The 23,251-nt window shown below is 37.2% G+C and overlaps 1 protein-coding gene across 2 annotated transcripts in view; it reads right to left on the bottom strand.

Moving 5' to 3' along the window:
- Positions 1 to 3,886: 3,886 nt before the first annotated feature.
- cntn3b (contactin 3b) overlaps positions 3,887 to 23,251 on the bottom strand; it is a 96,199-nt gene continuing 76,834 nt past the window's right edge. The window contains exons 17-23 of one of the 2 annotated variants that reach the window (XM_060868378.1): positions 20,258 to 20,328; positions 19,128 to 19,362; positions 18,441 to 18,550; positions 12,844 to 13,030; positions 12,550 to 12,662; positions 8,182 to 8,347; positions 3,887 to 7,691 (exon numbers count right to left, since the gene is read on the bottom strand). In XM_060868378.1, coding sequence (XP_060724361.1) covers positions 7,597 to 7,691; positions 8,182 to 8,347; positions 12,550 to 12,662; positions 12,844 to 13,030; positions 18,441 to 18,550; positions 19,128 to 19,362; positions 20,258 to 20,328 — 977 coding nt within the window. In that variant the 3' untranslated portion in view covers positions 3,887 to 7,596. Of the gene's footprint in view, positions 7,692 to 7,946; positions 8,348 to 12,549; positions 12,663 to 12,843; positions 13,031 to 18,440; positions 18,551 to 19,127; positions 19,363 to 20,257; positions 20,329 to 23,251 lie in introns of those variants that run through there. The other variant, XM_060868377.1, reaches the window with a different exon arrangement.

Here is a 23,251-nt window from a genome sequence, read left to right on the forward strand (position 1 = left end):
CACCAAGGTGGTGGAATGAACTTCCCCTAGAGGTCCGGACAGCTGAGTCACTGGCTATTTTCAAGCGGCGGTTGAAGACCTACTTATTCAGGAAACACTTCAACTAGCACTTCTTTCCTTATCTTTGCATTAAAAAAAAAAACAAAACTGACACTTTTTCATTGTAACTTTGAACAAATGTTTAAAACTCATGGTATCTTAAGTATGTAACTTAGTGAGCCAGCATTAATGTATTCAATGTTAGAGATTTAAGCACTTATGTATAAGGGCATCTGCCAAATGCTGTAAATGTAAATGTAAATGTAATAATTATTTTTTTTACCCAGTCCTGCAAATGTTAAGGAAAACTGCCCATGTAACTGATTTTCATGAATGTGGCTGAGGCTGCTCGACATGATTATTTTTTAGGCAACTAGATCCTGATTTAAATTTTTTTTTCTTTCACGTCACCCTTCTGGCATACCTGAATTGCTAAAAAAGAAATGTTTCAGGTGTAAAATGGGAAAAAATAATGCTGAAGGAACAGACAATTTTTCAAAACAGAGAAAAAGCAGTGGTAAAAGGTATTTGAATTTGAAAGACATTTGTGACACTAGCACTAAAACATTGGTATACAATATTTCAGATACAGAACCCTTCCAGCAGTCAGTTGTTTCATCCATTATAATATTTTTAGATGAATGTGAAATATATTCATTTTTAACAACAAAAAAAAATCACCAATATACCACTTTCACAGATGCTCACAGAATTAATAAGTTTAAGGCACATTACTTATTACTGGAATACTTTTGCCATGAAGGAGTTAAATGTTAAGGCAGGTGATACGTGTCAAAGAAACATCTAAAATAAAGGTTTCCCACTAGAATATTACCCAGAGCATCACACAACCTCTACCAGCTTGCATTCTTCCCACAGTGCATTCTGGTGCTATCTCTTCCACAGGCAAGGGACAAACACACACCTGGTTATCCATATGATTAATCAGACCAGGGCCCGTATTTATAAAGAGTCTAAGAATCTTTCTCTCAGCTCTGTTTCGGAGATGTTAGTGTATCTCTATATATATGTAATTTCTGTGCTGCGTCTGAAATGTTATCTCTAATATGACTGGTCACAAACATAATCCCTATACATGATTATTAACTCGCTATCATTATTAAATATTATATACAATACATTTCTTCTCTCTTCACATTTTGGCCGTTTTCTTCTCTGCTAAAGAAACTCTTAAGCCTCTTAAAAGTCATCCTCACTACTCCTAAGACTTAAGAGCCATTTTATGCTTTATGAATAAATTTTATCTTTACTAGGATCTTCTCTTTAATTTTGAGAGGAAACAACCAAATTTTTTTAGAATCTCATTTTTAGGAGCAACTCTTTACGCTAAGATTTTACATGAATATGGGTCCAGGCTTTCTTCCATTGCTCCGTACTCCAGTTCTGATGCTCATGTACCAATTGTTGAATTGTTGCTTTTAGCATTGTATAGCGGTCAGCATGGGGATTCAGATTGGTCTGCCCATACATAGCTCCATTACACAGCAAGCTATTTTACTCCCAAAAAGATTTTTTTTTTTTCTTATTTCACGTCACCCTTCTGGCACACCTCAGTAGTGAAACGAAAAAAAAAAAAAAATCTTTTTGGGAGTAAAATAGGAGAATTCTATACCTCAGAATTTGTGACTTTTGAGTGTATTTTTTCTGTATTATGTGTATTTTATGTCAAACATTATGAAGACCATATATATTGTACAGTAATTTTGATTTTTCATTTCAAACTAATAAAAATGTGTTAATTACAATTAAAAATGCCAATGTCATAGCCACTGATTTGCCACTTCTTAAAATACTGCCAGCATCTTTTTTGTTACCTGCACAGTGTCTTTCACTCTCCAAAAAAGTCATCATTTCTTTCAAGACATGATGTCATCCCATTTATCCATTGAGAAACCCCAAGACTTTGCTCTTTTGAAATCCCAGGCAATAATGTTTTGTTTCCAACAAATACAACCCTTCACATTTGCTCATTTTAAATATAGACAGCTTGGGTTTAAGTCACATTACTAATGATGTGACATTGTATCTTTACCTAGAATTGTTGATTCTTGTACAACCGTATATATAATTGAAATAAGTTCTGTTTTCTTGTTTACATTTATAATATACACCAGGAATAATAGGGTTAAAATGATGTAACTTTGAGGATGTATTGCCTACTTAATAGTTTGTACTGCTTCAGCGATCTGAATTGGTTTGTGTCTGATTTTGGGCTTTTAAACAAGCTGTTTGCCACAAAGACCTACATGCTTGAAGTGTGACATTAAATAATTTTTTAGATTTGTTCACAAACTGCTTATATAACACATATCTGACCCGACTTTTCACACAATCAAGTGTGATATTGTAAGAAGGAAGCGGGGGCTCAATCAAAACTGTGGCTTTGTCTTGACTGAATGAAGCTACAAATACTTGGCAAAGTATATTCTAAACATTGTCCTAATTTCTTCGTAAACTAAGTGTACTGTAAACTTCAAAATATAAATGTGGCCAGGAATATGTGGTCAGTTATATTTAAGAAAAAATAGTTTACGTAAAAATATTACATTTCTGCACAAAAGCTTATTTCGTTGCTTAAACCAAAAAAACGCAATTTAAAAACATTTCCAACAAGTAGATAAATAACTATAATAACTATAATAATAATATAATAATAATAATAATAATAATAATAATAATAATAATAATAATAATAACTATAATAACAGTGGCTACACATATGGAATAATAGAGCAGTTACAAAGTGCTTGTTTTAAACAGCCAATACAGAGAGTTCAAGTCTAAGCTTATGTGTGGGCTGGAGTTTTTTATTTTTTTATTTTCTTCAGGTGCTTTAAAAAAATACATGATCAAATCAACTAATTGTGTTAATGTTACTAAGTTCAACCACATAGAACCAAGGTACGCATTTAAAGCTTTTTTCCAGTGTAATTTGACTTTAACTTTAAAACCTTGATCGGCTATACCGGGATGAAAATCATCATTAGCACTCAAATACTGGGATAAAATATACGAGTTACAGATGTTTTTTGTATACTTGCAGTATCTTCTTTTTGATTCAAATGTCTAGTAAAATAAATAATCGAAATTAGACTTTAATGGCATTATTTCAGAACTCCATTTCCAAATGAGAGTTAAAACAAACAAACAAAACATTACACAGGGGCATATTGAAATAAATAACTGACTAGGAGAAAACCTAAAAAAAAGTTAGCTTATTATTAGTTTTTCCCCAGTCTAAGTGTACTCTGGTAATTAAATGATCACCATGCCTATTATCACCCTAATATCACTTGATAAGAAGTATAAAAAGTGGCTTAATACTCTTTGACTTTGTTGGAAAAATAAATACTTTGTTCTACAAGCAGTCATGGCATCTGTAATCTTCTTAGATCACATAGAAAAAAAAAAGTCAGCGGGTTCATTCATGTGCAAAGCCTTTGTGTTTAGCTTCTCAAAGCTTTATTGGACTGCAAAGGCTCACATTAGGATAGAACTATTAAGCAATTAGCTATTTCTGTACTGTATGCTTTCTCTTGATACACAGAGCTGGCTTTATTGAAAGGGTCAGATTGTGGCCTAGCAGTACTTTTCACTCACTCTGACTATGAATCACGCTACAGAACTTTGCACATTCATTTTTCTTCCTAACGCCTAATAAGACATGACTCACAGACATTTGTCTTTGAGTATTTTTATTAAGTTACAGGTTTATAAAATTCAATACATATGCACCAAACAATTTTCCCACATGCACAGTTTAGGTATACAAGGCAAAAACAGTTACTTTTCAATGTGAAAATATTAATATTATAGGCGAGTTATCTCACGGAGATTATGAATCAATACATCAGTATTAAATTCATGGCCAAACATTGTATAAAAAAAAAAAAAAAAAAAAAAAAAAAAAATCATTACTAGATTATCTTTACTGACCAAATTTAAAAATATACTGTTACTATTTACATTGTGTGGAGAAAAATTATACTGGTCAAGATTATTCATAAATTACTGAAGTAATGGTTTAAAGAATACTGATACTGAAAAAAAGTTTCTACTTTTTAAATAGAACTGACAAATTTATAGATTTACTCAGGGCCATAAAATTATTCCATATAAATGTACACTATTTTATAAACAGACTGCACAATCCTAAAATGAGTCTAAAAAAAAATAAATAAAATCACAGCAACGATTCTTTGTGAATTGATATGTCTAGACGCAGATACAGTATTAAAAGTATGTTAATTTACACAAAATTCTAGATAGTAAATACACCAAGAAAAAAAGAAAATGTCTTCAGTTCATCAGCACATATTAGTTAAAACCAAGGATACAAGTGTATAATTCATAAAATTATATTAAAATGATATCCTATTAGAAATAAAGATATGAAAGATAAATAAATAAATAAATAAATAAATAAATAAATAAATAAATAAATAAAATTTGAAATGAAATCAAGAAACAAAACTAGTTTCAAGTGCCTCCTTTTGTATTAGTTTCCAGGTTACGCTATCTAAGCCTCAGTATAGCAGGAGGATATGCAAGGACACTGCAAAACCTCAGTGTGAGTGAGGAGGGAGGAAAGCTGGCATCAGTCAATCAAATAGTCTGCATTGTGACAGCCTCAGTAGCAAAGCAGAAAAATCAATATCTCATTGAGTGGCCTTGTGTAGCCTAATCACAGAGGCCTGGACCTTCATGAAAGAGAGCAGATAGGCCCTCCAGATTAGATTTGTTTTTCGAATGGACCACTACGGCCACGTGCCACGCCTGCTCTTGCTGAGTAGAGACTAGGTTCCTTGTCACCTTGGTTCACTTGGTTGTGCTTACTCAGGACTTTAAGAAAGAGCATATGCGAGTGTGATGAAGCAGGCACAAAACCGTCTGGCCAAGGCACAGTTCTTACAGCTGGTCAGCTGATCCCACACCTTTCTAATCAAAAGGTCACTAGATAAAGAGCCGACATGATATGCCTCTCAAACCAAATGAATACGACTGATGGGAGCGTTTTCCAGCTCATCAGCTGCCGTCTAGACACTTACTGATTATTCAGCATGATGGTCTATTTTTATCATGGACATCAGTGATTGTCACTACCTCTTCACTCTATTTCTCTAAACGGAGAAACTAGTGAGATATTTTAAAGACCAAATGTTACACAGATAGTGAGCTATGATATAATAAAGTTAGGATGTATGATAAAGCTGAAGCTTGTCCTGAATATGATGATGGCCATGATGAAATTCTCTTATCAGAATAGGAACAGATAGATAGAAATAAAGTAAATTTAATATTGGCTATGGGACTATGGATACCCAGGATATTATTCACTTTTATTCAGTTACTTGTAACACTATATATAATAATACTGTGTTTTATTCAGAAATAACTTTGAGTTTAAAAGGGATAAACACACAGGATCCCCCACAAATTCCTCCCACTTACTAACTTGGCTCATGACATGAACCTATCTGTTTGTTTTCTTTGTTGCTAGCTCATTTGTTTGTTTGTTTACAGGAACTCCTTTATCCTGGTCTATCCCAGGAACACTAGGTGTGAGACTGGAATACACCCTGGACTGGGACTGAAATCTTAACAAGTGAAAATATCTTGCATGTAGTCAAATGTGCCTAAAATATTTTTGGTCTCATTTTACTAAAGCTTGACATGATCTTGTTCTATTGGCAGATACATATTTTTTCCTAAAAAAGAAAAAAAAAAAAAGATCTGCTAATAGAATAAGTTAAATGTAATGCTTGAAATTAAAACAGCATGGTAAACATGCTAATCAATCTATAATTTGATTTATATAAATCTCATAATAAGAACTATTTAATAAATTTGGACATATTCAATATATTTGCACTTGCTAAGAATTTTTTTTTTCTTTTATTGATGAACAACTCAATATTCAGAAATACTGTTTTAGTAACAGAAACCCAAGGAAAAGGCTCAACAGTATACACATACGTTTCTGTACTAATCATTTCCAATCATGGCACAGCATTCATCTCTATATGACCACATTACCCACAAGGTACCATAATTATGGAACTGGAATAATCCTTTGGGCTTGGACATGTATTTTCACCCTCAGATGACTTCAAAATATGTGGCAAATCTGCTCCGTCTCTACCTTTGTATGGCTTTTATCTCGGTGACATCCTTCGCATGCCTCCAGAGCTATAAAATGTTTAACATCAAATCCAATTCCCACCAAGCCCCATATTTGCTGCAAGCTTATTTACCAAATATACCAAGTAACAAAAACCCGTCGCTTCTTGCAGGAATTTTAATAGGTTGCCATTCATCAAGGCACTGGGTTTATCCGATGCTCTCCTACAGAACTGAAACAATAGGTTGCCAATTTCATTAACCCACTTTTTGAATCCCAGGTTGGATGATAGTGGATATAGCGGGACTGGTAGCACATAGAAAGCTGAAGAGGAAATTGCTTGTGAAGCCTGCATTGCCACTTAACGAGTATACGAATATTCTGGCCTTAACTCTGCAGAATGCCTAATGCATGAGCCATCCATTATTTATCAAGCATGAGGAAAAGAACAAAATGCTATATCCCATCAAAGGGCCAGAGGAGCAGTTTCTCTTGCTCTGGAACTGACAGATCTCTTAGAGAGCTAATAACATTCCACAATGGAGTAATGGGAATGTGGAGGATGTTGGCTAAAAAAGAAGGATCTTTAAAAGATAATAGGACTGCTTTCTAACCTCGGTTGCTTTTTCCAAAGAACCGTGGTTCCTTCATACAAGCAGTAAGAGAAGTAGAAAGAGAACTCAAAACACATCTTATGTTTAAGGTGACTTCTGTCATTTGTGTTTTCTCATTTGATAGCGTTACTCAAGCTCAAGTTCTGGCTACAGATGAACTCAGGACTGCCTGCTGAAAGGTTTTACACAAAGACTGAGACTACATTTGTATTAAAGAGAGAACAATCAAATTAGACATAGCAGAATCTAATCACATATGACCCTAAATGCCTGAAAACTATATGTCTGAAACAATATGAGGCTGAACCACACTCTCTGATCTGTTTTGTTGTTCATTTTAGTAAGTAAATAGCCTTAAGGCATTGATTGCTTTCAAGAATCCAAATGTGGCAGGTCAACATAAAAAGAGAGAGAAAGACAAAGAGAGTGAGAAAATAGAAAGTATTTTTGTGCCATCTAACTCAAATCAGTCAGCTCCAGTTTGATCATGCATAACAATTATGTCGTTTTTCCAGCAGTGGTGATCACTTTTCTGTGTTATTCTGACATGTTTCCATCTTGACAAATCCTTTCATTATTTGTTTGACATTCCAATATCCTGCAGTGTCAGTGACACACATATATAGGCCAATCCTATTAAGCCAGACAGAGATGGGTGGCAATAACAAGGGACGGGTTAAGAGCATGAAGTGTGTGTGTGTGTGTGTGTGTGTGTGTGTGTGTGTGTGTGTGTGTGTGAGAGAAAGAGAGAGTGAAAGAGATTGGTGTCAGGTGGATATCCTGCTCAAAAGAGAAAAACCTTCAGGAGGCGTTAAGGGCCACTAGTGTAGTTATGAGGAGACGAGAAAGCATGAGGCTGTCTAGTCTTCCTGTTCCAGAGCCTTGAGCTCCCATACCTAGAAAAAAAAATGTGTTTAGTTGATAAAACACAATAAATCACAGCAATTAAAGGACAGTGTTTGTGCCAAATCATAAAAAAGAAGATACACCAGAGAAGAGAATGCTCTCTCTAGTTCTACATTATTAATAGCTTTCAACAGCAAAGTACTTAGTGATAAAAAAGACTCAGTGAAGGAGGAGCTTAAGGGGAAAAAAACATTCTTAATTTGATCAAAGGTAGACAAAATCGCTCTGCTGTTTCACATGCTGCTTTGCTAGGCTGTCAACAATGAACAATAAGGGGCTGACAGAGATGGATGGTGGTCGGAACGTGAATTTCTAAAAAGGTCGGAAGCTCCATTGTGGTACAAAAAAGAGAGAAAGAAGTGTATTATCCATGGATGGAGAGGAAAAGTGGCTTATGATTTCTTTGCTCCTTGGATGACTGAATCACCATCTGATGCCTACAGAAGGAGTCAGGTAGAGGAAAAAGAAAACAGAACTTACTAAGTTGGTGAATATGAATGGGCTCACTTCCTTCTCCGAGCCCCCCCTCGCTCAAGCTCTTGATCTGAACCACATAGTTATCATTGGGGGAGAGTGTCAGCTCCACTGTAGTTTTGTTGGTGGTGATTGTGTACATGTCGTTATTGCGGTGACGCCTGTACATTATCTGAAGCCAGAGGAAAAATAGAAACAGCACTCAATGAACTGAAATGTCACAAATGAGAGGAAAGAGGAAAGAATTATTATGAAATTATGCAGCATGAGGTGACATTAAGGAAGCAGACTGGAAAGCATAGTGTCATTCTGGAAACTGCACGCTGAAGTGTGAAAGGTGAAAAGTGAAAGATCATTTAAAATGTGAATAATCCTCTCAAAAACACACAAACACACCGTCGATCAACCATACCGTACTATCACAGATATTTCAAATATCTACAGGTCCAGCTATAAATAATTCATCCCTCTAGGTTAATTCATTCATCAAGGCCACAGGGAAACTAGAGATTATCCAACAGGACTCAGGTTACAAGGCGAGAGATGCATGAGGCTGTCACGTGCCGACCCATCACTGGACACATTGAATAGGGTGCCGACCCAACACTGGGCACAATTACACACATAGATTCACACACCCATTCATTCAGTACAGACAATTTAGAGATGCCAATGCAGCAGCACAAGTCTTTGGACTGGAGGAGAAAACTGGAGGAGGTGAGAACTGAACCCTGACCCCTGGAAATGCAAGGAAAACATCAAAAGCACTAAGCCACTGTTCCCTCCTGAACAGAATTCACTGCCTATAATAGTCTAGTTAAGCAACTAACAGTACTGAATTGACACAACAGTTGCATTTTAAGGCCAAGGATGATGATTTACATCTATAAATAAAACTGGGTAAATTGGTTATATTTGGTTTCATAGTGGTACTTCATGGTACCACTTTGGACCAGAACCATGGACTCATAAAAAAAAATATGAAATGTCTGTTTTTCATTTGCAGGGCATGGTGGCTTAGTGGTTAGCATGTTCGCTTCACACCTCCAGGGTTGGGGGTTCGATTCCCGCCTCCGCCTTGTGTGTGTGGAGTTTGCATGTTCTCCCCCTGCCTCGGGGGTTTCCTCCGGGTACTCCGGTTTCCAGGTTGATTGACATCTCTGGAAAAATTGTCCGTAGTGTGTGATTGTGTGAGTGAATGAGAGTGTGTGTGTCCTGCGATGGGTTGGCACTCTGTCCAGAGTGTATCCTGCCTTGATGCCCGATGACACCTGAGATAAGCACAGGCTCCCCGTGACCCGAGGTAGTTCGGATAAGCGGCAGAAAATGAGTGAGAGAGAGTGAGAGTGTTTTTCATTTGAAGTGGAGAGAATTAATGCATGTGTCTAAATCTGGATGTCTTTAGACACTGTTTTCCTCTGTATTAAATGATCCATCTTCAGACCAGAAAGTGTGAATGAAATAAAAGCCAAGTTAGTGAAAGCTTTGCATTTTTTTAAGGTAATGTTTCTAGCCCTGTATCTAACTTCTGGTCTGTTAATCTGACTAAATAATGTGTGGAAAATAAATTAGATACTTTTTTCCCCTGCAAAAAAAGTATCTCGGAGCAAGACAAAATAAATAAATGAAACTAAAAATTGCAGGACAACTTATCATAGACATCTTGGAGCAAACCTTCTAGCCCCACATCACACAACAGTTTATGGCACTGATCGAGCTTTAAAAGGTCAGCTGTAAACAGGCTTAAAGTTGAATTTGATTGATGTAGTGAGGTATCTAGAGGTAACATTGCTTTTAAGTAAAGCCAACACTCTCTCCAGAGAAAAACAGTGGATTTTGCTGGTGCCAAACAATGGTGCCTCTCATCTTCTAATCCCAGTCTAAGTGCTGAATTCCTATCTACTGCTCAAATGTCAACCCATTGCTAATTCTAGCTCATTGCTTAAATTTGTTTGCCTTAGTCACATAAAAGCCACTAGAGTTGATGAAGGTTTACAAACGCTTCATTCCCTTCCTAATTTAACTCTTTCCCAGAGCCCAAAAAATAGAATTTGCACTTGTTTTGTTGTGTCCATGTTCAGCATTGTATGTCTTTGCATGTTACAGTCCACAGTGGTGTTTAATAGCTCATATAAAATTAATGTTTAATTGCTCATATAAAAGTAGACCTGCATATTTCTATTTTATCTACACTATTATGGGCAATATTATAATATATATAGAAAAGTTCCAAAAAATGTAAAGTATTTTCAAAACTAATATCTGTTTAAGTTTATCCCAACAGAGGTAAAAGACTCTTACACTGAAAGCCAAAAGTGTCCTGACTAATTTTATATCAGACATATAAAGCCATTAATAAAGTAATTTAACTGTTTATACTGAGTAAAAATGTCTAAGTCCATTTCCATTCTGGCAGAAGAATGGAACACAAGTGTACTGGTAAAAGGGTTAAGCATGGCCAATTCCAGCACTCCAGTTTGTTCGTGTGACAGCTAAAATAACCAAAAGAAACTGCTAAAACTGCTGCTCATGCAGCATCATGGAGTGGCATAACACACTTAGAGGAAAGCACTCTCTGTTCACTTCCTCTTGCATGAGCTCACAGAGGCTTATGATAGGCTAGTGTTGGTGTGATTGATAGGTGAGAGAGAGTATGCCGTTTCTCCCTTTCTAACAGCACAGCTACAGATGGCTGTGGCATCGTCTGGATTTTGAAACTATTCATGCGGTGTCACAATTACACTTCCATGGACTCTGATCTATGACAGGATTCAAATCTCTTGTTGATAGAGCGTGTTACTGTAGCAGCACTTGGCAGCAAATATTACTGTCTTAATTTGCAGTTAATTTGCAGCTGAATGTGAATTTTCTAGGGAGGACAAAAAAACGATAATGCCAGATTTTCTTTGGAGTTATTTTAGAGAGAGAGAAACATGAGAACAATGCACTGTCTTTCCGCCATCACTGCCTGCATCTTATTTCCGAGGTTAATTCACAGAACAGTCACATGAATTCCGATTGGTCTTTTCAGACCGAGGACGCCTACAGTACGTGCCAGACAGGAAACGTGGCCTAAATCTAAATACAAAAATGTCACACCCAATTTTATTTTTATATTACTTTATTTATTTGTTGAAGTTAAATGCAGGGTGTACAATATTATACCAAATATCTGTAACTATATGATTAAATAACTATGAACTGTTGATGTAATTATTAATACTGCTAATTAATGGCATGCCCACACCTAAACCTATCACCAGCCTCAACCATTATTTAAAATTATCTGCAGTATTCTGCAGCTCCGATATTCCACACACTAGCACACTCAGACATACTCACACATACACTTGTACAAATGCACACACAAACACACACATACACACACACACAGGGGATGAGAGATGAGGACGAGAGATGTTTGCAAATACTTTCAAAAGAAACTTTCAGGTAACGCTCCCAACTTGTATTTGAAAAGATGACACCCTTTAATTTTCCCATCTTCATGTTTCCTTACACACAAACAAGTGTCATCTTAATTTGAGGGAAATATTCCACCCACGTCTAGCTAACAGACATCACAAACAAGACTGTCGACATTGTGAATGATTTGCTTCTCAACAGAGTCACTTAATAAATTAGCCTCGGGCTAGCAGATGTCACAAACGCAGTGTTGAATGTGCCTTATGTTATGTAAGAATGCCATGTCTGCAGGGACTCTACAGTATATTGCAGCCTGAATTATTGCGTGTTTGTTTTCTCTTTGAGGTACTGAGTCTGACTACTGAGTAAAAATTTATATAGGTTCAGATGAGCTGCTCATGACACAGTCACTCCGAAAAATCAATAAATATCACTGCACAGGTCTGGAGCTTTATTGTTTAAGGCTTTGTCGCTCTTCTAATTGATAATGCAGGATGCCAGGATGATAGCTGGACCTTAAAATAGCTATGTTTAATATGTGATTTCATTGCTTATACTAAACTTAAACAAGTTTCTAATTCCTAGAATGAATGATGTAGTTTTAAATGTGGACGATCTCATGAGGATCTCACGCTGATGGGAACTGTAACTGTAGCAATAGATTTACACAAATAAAACAGAATAGCATAGCTATGTGTGTATGTGTGTTGAAAAGCGCTGGTGTTGTTGTTGTTTTTTTTTCAGCTCAGGTGTGAGCACTGTGTCTGATTTTATTCCGGGATTTAAAAATAAATGCTGGAATCATCTAAGGTGTATGAAAACTAGTGGTGTTAACATTCCTCATTTTAATGACATGGAACCGATGTACACATTTGATTGAAGTAAATTATGTTTAAATGAGCTTTTTGATTTTTGTTATTTGTCTTATTTATCGACTGTCCTGAGACCTACCACATATCCAGTGACCTCAGCCTCGGTATCCAGAGCTATGACTGGGTCCCACTGCAGGGTGAGCTGTGAGCCTATCAGAGTCCACTCCACGTTTTGCGGTGGCTGCCCTGGAGCTGGAGAAGGAAAAGAGAGAGGAAAAGAGCAACACAGAAGCACATTAGCATTGTGATCTCTTTAGTGTCTGCTATTTCATCACTACGCTCTTACTGTCACTATTAAGGCAGGCTTGCAGAGACAGCAGTTCTCGTAAGGCGTCTGGAACCACAGCCTAAGTAACCCAAGTAGGATACTCACGTGGTTTCTTAGTGGTAGCATTAACAGGCAGAGACTGAGGGCCGCTTCCCGCAGTATTGAAGGCGCACACAGCTAAATAGTACAGCGTGTTGCCCTGAAGACCGCTAACATTGACCGCAGTGGAGTTGTTGATGAGTCTCACTTTACCTACAGTTTCTGGTTTGGTGTCATCTTCCCAGTACACCACCTGCACACAACGGAGAAAGAGCATGCATAAAAGCAGAGATAAGATTGAAAACAATTAAGAGTTTTATTCAGAATGGAATTACTACTTACAGAATGGAATGTGTGTGAAGTAAGCTAGAGAAATGTGTGTGAATGCTAGAGAAACTATATGTTAATGCAACTGGAAAAAAAAAAATAATAACATTAAAAAAAAAAAAAAAATGAATGTTGAGCTCTAAATAAATTATTTTTATTAAGACACAGTCCATTATGTGATTGATCCAGGACTTCCATTTGATTTACTGTTTGCCTAGATCAATGATCTCAAATTTTCTATTCAGATCTATAATCGGTTACTAGACCAAGATTTTAAGGGATCTCTTCTTATTGTGTTTCACTGAAATGGCTCGATAGCTGGTTGCTAAGCTCATGTGCCATCATTCTAATTATATTAAGTCATCGTGCCAGAATCAATAATCAATTGAATTCTCATTGACATCTTTCCTACAGCGGGCTGCCGGATGAACACTTTACAGTATATCAATAGCTGCAGGGAATGCGGATTCCCGGCGAAAGGGTGTTTCATTGATTTTCTAGAGGATATGAAATTTCGCTTAACACTTAGCTGTGCACAGCTGAATAATAATTTTTAGAAGGAAATGAAAGAATCAATTATTAATCCCAGGTCATACATTTTATCAGTGTTTAGATCTTACATGTCAGAAGAGTTTAGTCAATGAATAATTACACTATAATGAGATTTGCCCAAAGGACTTCCTTCCTAAATGAGCTTACCTTTTCTTATTCACTGAGGAACATTATATGACAGAGATATGTGACGTGACCGCAAAAAAATGGAATTAATTATAATGTATTTTTTTTTTCCTACACGCTTGCCAGGAAGTTATGATCAATAGATTAGAAAGCTGAGTGTTCTTTAACAGTACATTAGGTGTTTGGGACTGTAACTAATAAAGGATAGAAGGAGAGAAGACAGAATAAAGAAAGGATCATCGCTCCAAAGAACGATTTCAGGAGACAAATTCACACACCATTAGACATCACTGTTTCTATAGATTACTAAAGACTGCTCACTGAAGAGCTGTTAAATTACATGTGGATGTACTGACTGGCCGATTTCCTATAGGTGGAACAGCCTGGGAAAACCGTTCACACACCCATGCATATCATTTTAATATAAAAATTAGATACATATATTCATCCATATTTCTGTACTGCTTATCTTATGCAGGGTCACAGTGAGTCTGGAGTCTATGCCAGGGGACTCAAGGCAAAAGGTGATGGGAAGCCTGGACAGGGTGCCAATCTATTGTAGCGCATAATCACACACACAGACAATTTCTAGATGCTAATCAGCCTACAGCATGTGTCTATGGACTGAGGGAGAAAACCAAAGAACCTGGAGGAAACCCCTGAAATACAGGGAGAACATGCAAACTCCACACACACAAAGGTGAGAGGCAAACATGCTCTCTCACTCACTCATTTTCTACCGCTTATCCGAACCACCTCGGGTCACAGGGAGCCTGTGCCTATCTCAGGCGTCATCGGGCATCAAGGCAGGATACAACCTGGACGGAGTGCCAACCCATCGCAGGGCACACACACACACTCTCATTCACTCACGCAATCACACACTACGGACAATTTTCCAGAGATGCCAATCAACCTACCATGCATGTCTTTGGACTGGGGGAGGAAACCGGAGTACCCGAAGGAAACCCCCGAGGGAGAACATGCAAACTCCACACACACAAGGCGGAGGCAGGAATCGAACCCCGACGATCGGTGTGAGGCGAACGTGCTAACCACTAAGCCACCGTGCCCCCGGCAAAAATGCTATCGTAATAATTTATTATTAACATAACCTGGTATGATAATATTTAAAATTCAAGATTTCTTGCTCCCTATTTGAAAAGAAATCACATTTGGGATTCTGTCCATGTTAACCGTTTTGAACAAAAGGTCAGATTTCCTCTATTGCCTAATCTGTCTTTTACGTGAAGCATGTGTTCACACGATGGATGCACACCGGCATTAAAGCAAAATGGGGATGTATTAAATACTATGAAACTATTCTACTAAATTAGAAAAGATTACAATATCAAAGCATTTTGCTAGAGTGCTCGGACTTTTTTCCATGACAGTAACGGTTAATCGGTGTTATAACATTTTAAAATCTGGTACATACAAAATTTAACACTGCAGTTTATCTACTGAGACACACCAACACACTGATTGTCTATAAGCAGCTGCTACTGTCTGATTTAAGTTTCAGTATATATATATATATATTATAAAAAGCTGCCTTTATTTTTAGAATAAAAATTTATTCCATTTTAGAAGTCACATTATATTAAACAGCGTTGCTTATTTTATATAAAAAGTATAAACTTTTATATCTTATTCTGTTCAAGAGTCGTTAAAACCTCTAAATGATCTCAGATGGCATTGTCTTGATGTCTGATTTAATATTATCCTGGAAAAACAGGCTGCAAAATAACAAACAAACCTAGTCTATGTATAGAAAGAAAAACAATACTGGCACATTTTTAAGAATTTAACAGGAAAGGAGTTCTTGCTTTGATTATCAGCAATATCCACGTTAATGTCTGTCTTGTCACTTGAGATAAAAGTAACTCACTGTATTTAAACACAAGCTTCATCGTTGTCTCTTCACTCCATTGATCACTGTTCACACTATCACTGGGAGGAACTGATGACTTATTCATACCGTTATCTTGAGTTTCTATTAATATATTGTACAATAAGATCCATCCAGACACTTTCTGTACCGCTTATCCTACAGGACCCTAAAGGGGCACAAGAGAACACCCTGGATGGGGTGACAGTTCATTGCAAGGTATGCAGGACACACTCGCACACACATTCACACACTGTAGACAATTTAGAGATGCCAGTCAGCCTACAATGCAATGTCTTTGGAACCGGGGAAGAATATCGGAGTACACGGAGGAAACCCCCGAAGCACGGAGAGAACATGCAAATTCCACACACTCAGAGCAGAAGCAGGAATAAAACATCCAAACCCCAAAGGCCACCATGCCCACAACTGTAGAGATAAAAAAAAAATCAAAGCCACATAACTAGCAAGTTTTTAGACATCTTTTCAGACTGGATCCTTAAAAAAAGAACCAGGACAAAAAATATAAAACATCAAACCAGTTTGTATTAATATAAATAGTACGCATGTATTTTATGTACTTTAATTAGTTATTATGTATATACGGTATGTAGTCCTGTCAGTAACAATAGCAGCACCTCAAATTTCCTTCACTGACATCAAAGACTCTATTCACCTAGTCTAGTCTGCAAAGGATTACCATCATGTCTCCATGCTGTGCAACAAATCACATGTGACTGAATATTGCAGTAGGTCATTTGATGAGTGTGTCTGTGTATGTGTGTGTGGGTCAGTGGCTGTTTTCGGTTGTTATATGTGTGTGGCTCTGTATGTGTACAATAAAAGTTAAATATTATATAGTTATACATTTCTTATATTATTTATAATATATATTTATTATGGCATTAGAGTTATATCCTGTTGACTGCTGATGCCGATCTAATAATTAAAAAAAAAAATAAAATAGTGCTTCCAGTGGGGGGCACGGTGACTTAGTGGTTAGCATGTTCGCCTCACACCTCCAGGGTTGGGGGTTCGATTCCCGCCTCCGCCTTGTGTGTGTGGAGTTTGCATGTTCTCCCCGGGCCTCGGGGGTTTCCTCCGGGTACTCCGGTTTCCTCCCCCGGTCCAAAGACATGCATGGTAGGTTGATTGGCATCTCTGGAAAATTGTCCGTAGTGTGTGATTGCGTGAGTGAATGAGAGTGTGTGTGTGCCCGGCGATGGGTTGGCACTCCGTGCAGGGTGTATCCTGCCTTGATGCCCAATGACGGCTGAGATAGGCACAGGCTCCCCGTGACCCGAGATAGTTTGGATAAGCAGTAGAAAATGAATGAATAAATGAATGAGTGAGTAGTGCTTCCAGCATTTATGGCTGTTGGGTTCAGGCTATAGTATAGATCAAAAACTTTGAAAAACTTGGTTGAACCTCATGTAATGTTATACTACTTAGAAATGGATAAGCAACTGACCCTATGCAACTCGTTTATTCATCCACACTTAATCAGCCTGAAATTGCTGTGTGATTACCGTGGTCTTTTCGACTATTATTACTTGTAAACACTGTATGAGATGACAGCAATAAAATCTTCGGAAAAAATTCCATAACAGAGTAGAAGATAACTGCTTTTTTATCTGATTATATGTATATCCTCTAACGATAGACCTGTTTTTACAGAGCATTATTACATTCTGCTTTCATCATCGATCAGCCGATCTGGAAAATAGGGACGCACAAGCAAAGACATTCCTCAGCCTAAACCTGAGGTACATTAAAAAGACTTTTTTCTGTCCATTAGCATGTTTTGTTTATATTTTGCCAATGCGTATACTGTTGTAATGGCTGTCCCTGGAGTTTCTGTGATCCTGAGCCGTCCTCCTACTGGTGGCTTTAAGGCGAGTTGAGATTTAGTAAAGATGAAAAATTGTCTATGTTTGCAATGGCACTAAAATGGCCCCCGGTGAGTCCATCACATGACCTGTTCTGAGACTACCAATCTCAACTAAAGATCAAATTTTGTCTTTGATAGCAAATCTGAGCTGAAGCTCATACAAAAACTAGCTTTATATAGTAATAAATGTGAGAGTCCTGAGAACTCTTGCCACAAGGCAAGATAACATGCTGGTTACTCCAAATGCATTTGAATGAAGCGATTATTCATACAGATCTGGGAATGTAAACAATTGGATATGATTTGGCAATGGAAAATCATTAAAAACACAGTGGTTCAAGATCAAGAATCACCTTGTGAGGTGGATTAAAGCTACTAGGTAAAATTGAATTCTACTGTATACACAAAAAACATTGTCTTATTGTGTACTAGGGCTGCCGAGATTTGTTTATCATGAAACTGGAACATGTTGAATGCACCATCAATGATTGTTTATTACTGTCATACAATATTAGGAATATAACAAAGAAAAAATGTGAAATTTTTATAAAACTTTTAATCCCATTTGAAATTTAGCAAGGATAATATGTGATTATTTGAAACTAAAATGAAACATTTACTGATATGTTGTGGTTGTATTGTTTTGTTTGGTTTTTCCTTTCTCTCTTCCATATTCAAGGGATAAGAAAGGATAGCTGTCAATTGCAGAACCCCCCCCCCCCCCCCACACACACACACACAAACACACACACACACACACACACACACACACACACAAGCTAGCCAATCCACTGTTGTTCATATTTGCAAAAAGATCTAGAACCTGCCAAGCTAGACTGACTGTTAAGGATTCATATCATATCAGAAGCATTGTACCTCATAGCCGAGCACTCTCTCAGGACTCGACCGTACCGCTTCCCAGCTGACTTCGATGTCGGAGGCGGAGAGGCTTCTAGCCACAACTCTCTCAGGTGCTATGCTCGGCACTGCAAATGAAGCGGAAAGACCAGAAAGGTTTTTGTTCTCCTATTCGGCAACTTCTCACGCAGAATTGTATTAACGCCTGAGAATAAACCCCCTAGACACACCTGTGAGAACCCCCACTTCATTTTAATGGGATCTGTGACTGGCAGGGAGGAAGACAATCTGCTGGGCAAATTCAATTAACACTGTAGCTCACAGACAGGCCCGTAAATGTCGGGCAGGATTTGCCGTAATCTATTGCCGTAATAACTAATATCAGGTTGACGCCCTTGCTGCAGAAGTGTATGTGTGGGGAAGAGCTGTCTAAATCAACTTAGTTCATCATTACTATTCAAGGTCATGCCTGTGTGTGAGGCACACAGCTGAGGGTGGGTGTGTTTGGGAGTGTAAGGCACCAGAGCTGTGTCTAGAAGGAGTAATTCAAGGAGCTGTGACTTGCTATAAAAGTATAAAAGATCTTCAAGATTATGACATACCTAGATACTTCAACTAGATATACAAAAGAAGCTGTATGGCTGATAATCTTTGTAAATGAATGTTAGTGTATACATTGTGTAGAATATGCAGGGTTTTACTAACCTTCCTCTGCTGAGAACACTGTGACGATGGAGCTGAAGGGTCCTTCCCCACGGTTATTAAACGCGCCAACTTTGACGGCAAAGGGTGAGAAAGGTGGTATGGTGTCATTGTGGAAAACATAGCGCGACACGATAGGTGAAGATATCACTGCCCTGGTCCAGGTTACCATGCCCATGGGTCGGAAGGCAATGATGTAACCAAAGCCTTCTCCATTTTGTAGCTCCTCTGGGACTGGCTGGGGGTGGAACATAAGACTGTAGTGATATTAAAACACATCGAGACCAACACGCCGGCTACCCCACACTTCAGTATGATAACATGTACAGCTATATATATTTTTATATTTTTTTATTATTTATATTTTTCCTATTCATTTTCATAATCCTTTTAAAAATGCAACATCAAGCAAAGCTGAATACAAAATTCCTGCCTTGTTCTGAAGTTCTAAATCTCATAAATCTGCACTATACGTCTTGCTTTTGTGAGAATAGGTGAACCAATTGCTGAATTCATTGCAACGGCACACAGAACAGTCATTATTTTCTCTGACTTGGAAAAATAAGTTTTGATATTGTCAGTAAAATGTGTGGACGTCTTAGGATTTTGGAAAGTAACATGAAAATTACAGCAAAGAAGAAATTACTGTCCACTGTGCCGCATATGTCTTACCTTGCTGAACTCAGTGAATGAACCGTTTCCTACATCAACATGATTTTAAGTGAGTTTTAAATATTTTATCCATTAAAGTTTTATGCATTCAATTAGACCTGTGTTATAGGTCCCGTTAGAAGCTGCCCTTAGGCAAAGCACTATTGCAGCACTCCCTGATGCCCTTTGGTAATGAAATAGAGGACTTTTCCTTTCCCAAAGGTCCTTCCCTCTGTATCGGGATTTCAGTGCATTGACAACCATTTATGGGAGACGAAAAACTTCAAAGGAACCTTCTGGCCCTTTAGTTGAATCCCATTTGGAGTGGAGGAAATGAAGCTGAAAAACCTGCCCAGAGAGAGGAGGGTTTCGGGAGCAGCAGAGCTCATAAATCGGCTCCGTTCAATTCCACACAATTAAGCAAGAAGCCCTAGACTAGCCGTTTGAGAGAGCGAGACAGTAAAATCTGATGAACGACTTACCTCCCATGTTATCACTAATTCTGACTTGGTTCCTCCCCCTCCTCCTACATCAGTGGGAGCTGTATCAGGAACTGCAGGGAAAAATAATAATAATAAAAATGATAAGGAATAAAGAAAAAATAAATGAATAAATAGATAGATAGATATACAAAACAGATATATATCCAAATAAATAAATCAAGCTTTATGTTTTGCTTACATACAAATATGGAAAAGTGGAATGTTTTTGTATTTACCAAACACTTTTGTATTTAAATTATTTTTATATATGAAACATACCACATTTAAAATACAAATATTATGTTCAGGTCATTTAACTTGAGAGTAAAATAAAAAAAAAAAGTATAGTAATTGGTCTTTGTAAATGTGAGACAGAGTCGGTTTAGTTCCTGTCACATCCTCTATCTCTAATTACACTCAGGATTTGCAAGCATCTGCAAGGGGGGTTGTGTTTTATTTCAATCAATATTAGTCAAATTGAGATAATGGTGAAACAGCTGAGATTTCTAAGTGTCACAATTGCAGTCAAAAAGACATCCAGTGGTAAGTAGTGTTCAAAAGGTGAGGGTTAAAGCCAGCGACACAATCAGAGTCGTCACTCAGGAATGATAGTTCTGACACTCAGAATGATTGCTACAAGATTGAATTGTCAAGATTGAATCTTTCCTTTTACATGGAGAAAGACTTACTTCTGGGAATGTGGGAGTGGGAAATTGAACACGCTAAGTGAGTCTGTTATCTGTAAGTGTATTAAGGCTGACTGGTAGTGACACTCATTATATGTTTGCAAATCTTGAGGAAATGAGATGCTGGGCTTGACTGTCACATCGACTCTCTCTCTCTCTCTCTCTCACACACACAAACACTTTTTCACTGTATGTGTGTGCGAATAAGGAGTGTGCTTCAGTACATAAGAGAGTTTGTGACCAATGCTTTCTTTTGAGGTAGTGAGAATAAAATGTGGGTGTGTTAATGAGTTGTCAATTCTAGATGTTTAGTATGTCACAGTCACTGATGCAGGGTTTTTTGTTAGATATAAATGTATTTACTAAGAGCTGGATATTCAGAGTTGTACTCACATAGTTAAGTGTTAATACTGAAACTTTTGAACATTTTGGTATTCAGACCTTAGATGTACATATGGATTTAAGTGCAACTAAGACTTTTGTCTAACAGTTACAGACAGTTATACAGAATCCTAAACTCAGACTATTTCTGTTGTCTAATATCAGACTGAGTGAAGAGCAGGATTAAGTCTAGCACTGATGTCTGACAGTTTGATGTTAACTATATTTTTTAATGCTGAAATTCATATTCTGTAAATACACTCAGAAAACAATGTAGTATATTTCAGGACCTGATAAATATCCTGATTTATATGGATTAAATTATAAACTACTTTCTTGCCTAAAACAATCTATTAAACTTTGTCCATTATTTCATTAGTTCACTAACTGTAAAAATACTACTACTACTACTACTACTACTACTACTAATAATAATAATAATAAACATGTTAAATGCATGCACAAAAAAGTACAACCTTAGGACCTTGACATTGTGTCTTAAGTTGTGTGTGCAGTTTACTATATAAATTAACTGTATAAATGTTTTCATGGCCTGCTCAGTTACTATCAGCAGTACACGCAGTATTTTTCACCTCTGCTCAAGTTCCATGCTTTCTGCTACTGTTCTTCTAACCTCTTAGAAAAGTTTACCTTAACCTTAAAAAGTTAAAGCTCCTTCAGTTGTCCTTATGTCAAACCCTATAACATTGTTTACTAGTCAGTGAGGCTTGCAAGTAAAATCCTTTGTGGAAGAACTTTATACAATAAACCATTTAAAGGTGCCCTGCCACATGTATTTCATTACTTTTGTGGTAATGTCTGAAGTTTACCATGGACTCTGTAACATTTTTTTGTTGAAATAATGCCTTGGTTACCTTGTTTCAAGCCATTCTAGTGTGGTATAGAAAGCCTGCAGGAAGACTCAGCTCGATTTGCGCCAGTTCTCATGAATATTAAATGAGCTATGCTGCTTGGCTCCGATTGGCTACCCGCTAGGATATGAGAGTATGACTATTCATTCACCCAGCGCAATAAGTAGCTTAAGCTAGAGGAAATTTGTTTACAATCACCTTGAATTGCGGCAGAATGGCTTCTTCACAAGCCCGTTGACGTTCAGCCATCCTTGCTGTATATGAAACACTGAGCTACACGAATTCTGGGGGCGCGGTCTCAAGTGGGAGAGCTCATGAATAGCAATCAGCTCAATCATTACTACGTCACACTGAGCAGCTTTTCCAACTGACCTGATTTCTTCCCTTATTTCTTTTAAGTGGCTAGAACTGACCGGGGAGGTAGCAGTTCGATTTCAAATTCACGACACAACACACACACATATGGACCTAACACATATCAAAAAATCCAAGTAAAAACGGTTTTGTGTGGAAGGGCACCTTTAAGACCAATAAAAAAGAAAACATGCTACAGTCTGCTGGATTGTCTGCTCCTTTATAAGCTGAATTAATAAGGGTGAGAGCCATATTGTTAATTTAAAACCAATTGGAGTGATGTGTGTTAATTAATGTGATGAGCACATTTCATGTAACAATACATTGGCAAGTCACTCTACTACTAACAGATGTTCATTTGAATGTTTTCTGTTTATATCATTGTATAAATCTACCCTTTTTTCTTTTTTTACTATTATTATAAATGAGGATTTTTACAAAATCCCTTTATTCTATCCTTTTAGGTTTATTCATTGACTTAGGTGCACGTGTTATAGGCAGTGGTATAGATGCTACTGGAAAACACCATTTTTGGACATAACTGCACAGGCAAAATTAGGCAACTTTTTTTTTTTTTTTTTTTTTTTTTATAGAAAAATCGTAATAGAATTGTAATAATATGAATCTGGGTGGAGAACATGGGAACATACTGTGCACTCCTAAAAACTGACATATCTTTCGAAATTTAATCACCAACAAGC

This window comes from Tachysurus vachellii, chromosome 4, assembly GCF_030014155.1.
Source record: "Tachysurus vachellii isolate PV-2020 chromosome 4, HZAU_Pvac_v1, whole genome shotgun sequence".
NCBI lineage: Eukaryota > Metazoa > Chordata > Actinopteri > Siluriformes > Bagridae > Tachysurus > Tachysurus vachellii.